At 43.5% G+C, this 4,125-nt stretch overlaps 1 protein-coding gene across 1 annotated transcript; it reads left to right on the top strand.

Moving 5' to 3' along the window:
• The first annotated feature begins 528 nt into the window (after positions 1-528).
• Positions 529-3,228, top strand: LOC101965699 (T-cell surface glycoprotein CD1a). The gene is made up of 6 exons (XM_005341194.2): positions 529-589; positions 908-1,162; positions 1,832-2,110; positions 2,299-2,577; positions 2,918-3,008; positions 3,186-3,228. Exons 1-6 carry the CDS (start codon positions 529-531, stop codon positions 3,226-3,228), a joined length of 1,008 nt encoding a protein of 335 aa, XP_005341251.2.
• The last annotated feature ends 897 nt before the right edge of the window (positions 3,229-4,125 follow it).

Here is a 4,125-nt window from a genome sequence, read left to right as displayed (position 1 = left end):
GCTATAAGTTCTTGACCTTGAGCATCAGAAGCCAGCTGCTCAGGGGTAGAAATTTTATGGGTGCAACCTGATAACATAAATAGGCTGCCCATAATCATGACCTTGGTTCTACTTGTTTTGAGAAACTTTCCCATAATAACCCCTTTAATGAAAAAAAATATAATAAATGTGCTGAGCTAGTTAATGGTCAGTCTTCTTCCATCAGAAGTTGGCTGATCCACTGAAACCAATTATATATTTTTATATTTTTGTCTTTTTATCTTTTCTCAATCCCCTCCAACCCAGTCTAGGTAGTCCTGAATAAACTGTTGCACAGGATGTGACAAGAGTTGGATTAACAGGGAAAGAGGAAACTGAGTAGGTGGTCAGGGTTTGGAGTGGAAGCAGATTTTCTTTGTTGTTGGTAGAAGTTTTTCTTTTGGTTGAACAAGGAAGTCAGAAGAGAGGTCTGTGGGTGTAGGTTTGTTTAGAGCAGAAATCAAAGGCCAACTTCTCTGAGAGAAAAAAAAAATATCATTTTCAACTGCCATGCTGTTTCTGTTACTTCTGCTACTAGCTGCTCTAATCCCAGACAGCGACAGTGAAATTGGTAAGAACTGGGGAAACTTATTAGTGTGTGTGTGTGTGTGTGTGTGTGTGTGTGTGTTGATGGTAGATTCCCCTGCACATACCTGGAGAGAACGAGGGCCAAGCTTGCCCCATTCTGTGTGTCCTTACTCAAGCCTTTTGTGCTCTCATGGAGGATGTTGATAGAGCATGGGACCCTGGGGGACAGCAGATGTCAGCTAAGGTAACAGTGGCTCTCTATTTTTCCAAACTCTGAGTCTTCCTACTGGGCGCCTACTTTCCCATGTTTTTCCCTTCCAATGTTTCATTTATCCCATTTTATCTACTTTTTTTGCCACAGGGTTTGAAGAGCCTGTCTCCTATCATGTTATCAGGATATCAACATTTCAAAACCATACCTGGGCACATCTGGCCTCAGGCTGGTTGGGGGAGCTGCAGACTCACAGATGGAACAGCAGCTCTGGTACCTTCATTTACCTGTATCCCTGGTCCAGGGGCAACTTCAGTAACAGGGAGTTGGTGGATCTGGAAAGGTTTTTCCAGGTACACATCATTGGAGTTCAGGAATTTTTCATGGATCACTTGATGTCTGAATGTGAGTTCAGTTTCCTTGTTGGGGAGAAGAAAGTGTGGAGGGGCAGGATGACTCAGTGACTCTTATTCCTCGTGAAAAGACTACTCTGTGTTCTGAATCTTACTCCATGTTCTTTGGCATAAAACTGCAACCACACACTGTGCACATGCTATAAATAGAATCCGTATTCTTCAAAAACTTCAGTTTTTGCCATTTATGAACTGCTCTCTCATTGATTGCAGGAGTATGTTTTACTATCTCTCCTTAGAAACATATTTTGGGCATGTTTTTTCCCCAGACATCAATAATACTCTCAGCTTCCTTACTCTTTGTGTGATTTTTCTCTCTCATTTCATTCTTCAGTCATTCCTGTCTGAACTATCATAGTTACCATGGATACATTCACCCTGGTTAGTTAGAGTCTCAGCTCTCTCACTTTAAGTCCTTCACCCCCCACACCATCGCTATCACCTATGAACAATTCCCTCCCTTTCTCATATTATCATCTCTTCCTCCACCTCCAGCTCCTACCAGTTCTCCTTTCTGTGAACCTCAGACCAAACCACACTGAGGTCCATTCCCTAAGCTCCCCAAACTCCCTTAAGCATTTATTGTCTTTTGCTTCCACTCATTCCATTTTCTCCCTTTTTTTCCCTCTAATTCATTACCCCTCTTTCTCAGATCCTGGAGATCAGGTTGATATACTGATGGCAACAGGCTGTGAACTGCACTCTGAGAAGTCCTTCTTAGTCTTCCTGCATGTAGCTGTCCAAGGACAAGACTTCATGAGCTTCCAGAATAAAACATGGTCACCATCTCCAAAGAGTGGAAGAAAGGCCCAGAAAGCCTGCAATATACTCAATCTGAACCAATCCCTTACACATACGGCACATAGGCTCCTCAGTGACACCTTCCCACGTTACACCTTGGGTCTTTTTGATGCAGGGAAGGCTCATCTCCAACGACAAGGTCAGTCTTCTACTCCATTTGAAAGATTTTTTTTCTATTTTAAAGTCAAATTCAGGATAAAAAGAGAAGAGGATATTGAGTGACATTTCCAGAAGGGGAAAGATATATCCATGTAGACTCATGCGGAGTTCTGAGCTTCTCAATGTATGTTACAGTCTGTGTCTGGATGTCTTTTCTGTCCTTTGCAGTGAAGCCCGAGGCCTGGCTGTCCAGTGGCTCCAGTCCTGGGCCTGGCCATCTGCTGCTGGTGTGCCACGTGTCTGGCTTCTACCCAAAGCCCGTGTGGGTGATGTGGATGCAAGGTGACCAGGAGCAGCAGGGCACTCAGAGAGGTGACATCCTGCCCAATGCTGATGGCACGTGGTATCTCCAAGCAACCCTGGATGTGGCAGCTGGGGAGGCGGCTGGCCTGGCCTGCAGGGTGAAGCACAGCAGCCTAGGAGGGCAGGACCTCGTCCTCTACTGGGGTGGTAAGAGCTGGGACCCAGCTGGAGATGGGGGGAGGTGGTCTGCTATAGCAGAGCTTGAGGGCCAGCTAACAAATCGGGATTTTAGGGATTCCAGATTCAAAAAGAAGACAAATATTTTAATCTAAGAAATAGAAGAATTACAAAATGAGGGATCTGTAGATGCAGAAAGTTGTAGGATAGAAGGATTACTCTCTGAAAAGGGATAAGAATAAAATAGGAGGAATGACTGGTGCAGTAGAAACTCAAAGAACATAGTTAATGAAGCAAACGGGGAGTTCAAGGAGTAATATAGGGAATGGATTGGAAACAACATCCTGGTGTCCACTTGAATCTGCAGCACCTCATAGTGCCCTGGGCAGGATCCTCTGGGCAGTGATAGTGGCCCTGGCTCTTCTGACAGGTCTTGGATTTTGGTTTAGGAAACGCTGGTGAGTTCTTTGTTTCCATCTTTCCTGTTTGTCCCTCCTCCCCAACAGTCTTCTCTTATTTTTTGACTTTTCCCTCACTTTTCCTTCTCCCCTTAGCCCCATTTCCATTTCTCCTCAAGTTCTCGCCTCCACCTTATGAAGGTCTGTCATTTCTCTGTTCTCATTTGGTTCACGTAGGACACACTGTGAAGCTCCCTGCAGTGCCGTCCCTTTGAAGTGAGGACCCAGCTACCCAGGTGCCCAATCTACACCTGGACACCACGTGGTGATGACATCACTTCTACTCATCTTGCTAAAACTTTGCAACTTATTTCTGCTCCATGATGATTAAACAATATATGCTCAATGTAATCTTGCAGGATTTGATATTCTGACCTGGCTTCTGTGGCTTTAACTCTGAAGTTAATATCCTGGAACAGGATGTTAGCAGTGTCAGCCTGGTTACATATAATGGATCATCAGATGCATTTCAGATGTCACATCTTCCAGGGATCCTTCCTTGATTCAGAGTGGAAAGCCATCTCTCCTCTATCTGTGGATCCCTACATTTGAACTGTACCCCTCACTGCCCACCTAGCAGTGTGTAGGTTGTGTGTAGTGGCAGGTGTGTAGGTTCATTTCTTCTTTTAAGTTTTTAAAAGTTTGAGAGTAAAGCACATGTTTTTTAAGTATTTGTATCCCTGGTGAAGTTTCTGGCCTACACATATAATGTTCTCAATAAAAACCTGTGTGGAATTTAAGTTAAGTTTTGTAATTTTTTAATTATTTTTTATTCTCTGCCCTCCTGACACCTGTGTTGTAGTTGAGACATTTGATGCTCTTCTTGTTAAAAGTCTGGCTTTGCCAGGAGACTTCATCCATTCCTACTTCTACATTCTTTTTGAGTCTCTGAGGAGAAACACAGTTTTGCCTCTTACCATTTTTGTTATTCAATTCAGGGTATTTTAGCATAAAATTATTGTTCCAAGTGCTCTAAACCAAAAGAACAGGGGAGGATGAAGGTCCTCCATATTCAGCGTCATTTATGGTCAATCATTAGATTTATTACATTGGAGTTTGGTAGAAATATAGACTCTGTGGCCTGGTCTCAGACTGAATTCCAGTTTTCATTTCAACA

Source organism: Ictidomys tridecemlineatus, chromosome 11, assembly GCF_052094955.1.
Source record: "Ictidomys tridecemlineatus isolate mIctTri1 chromosome 11, mIctTri1.hap1, whole genome shotgun sequence".
In the NCBI taxonomy this organism is placed as follows: Eukaryota; Metazoa; Chordata; class Mammalia; order Rodentia; family Sciuridae; genus Ictidomys; species Ictidomys tridecemlineatus.
This window is presented reverse-complemented; position numbering and strand designations above follow the sequence as displayed.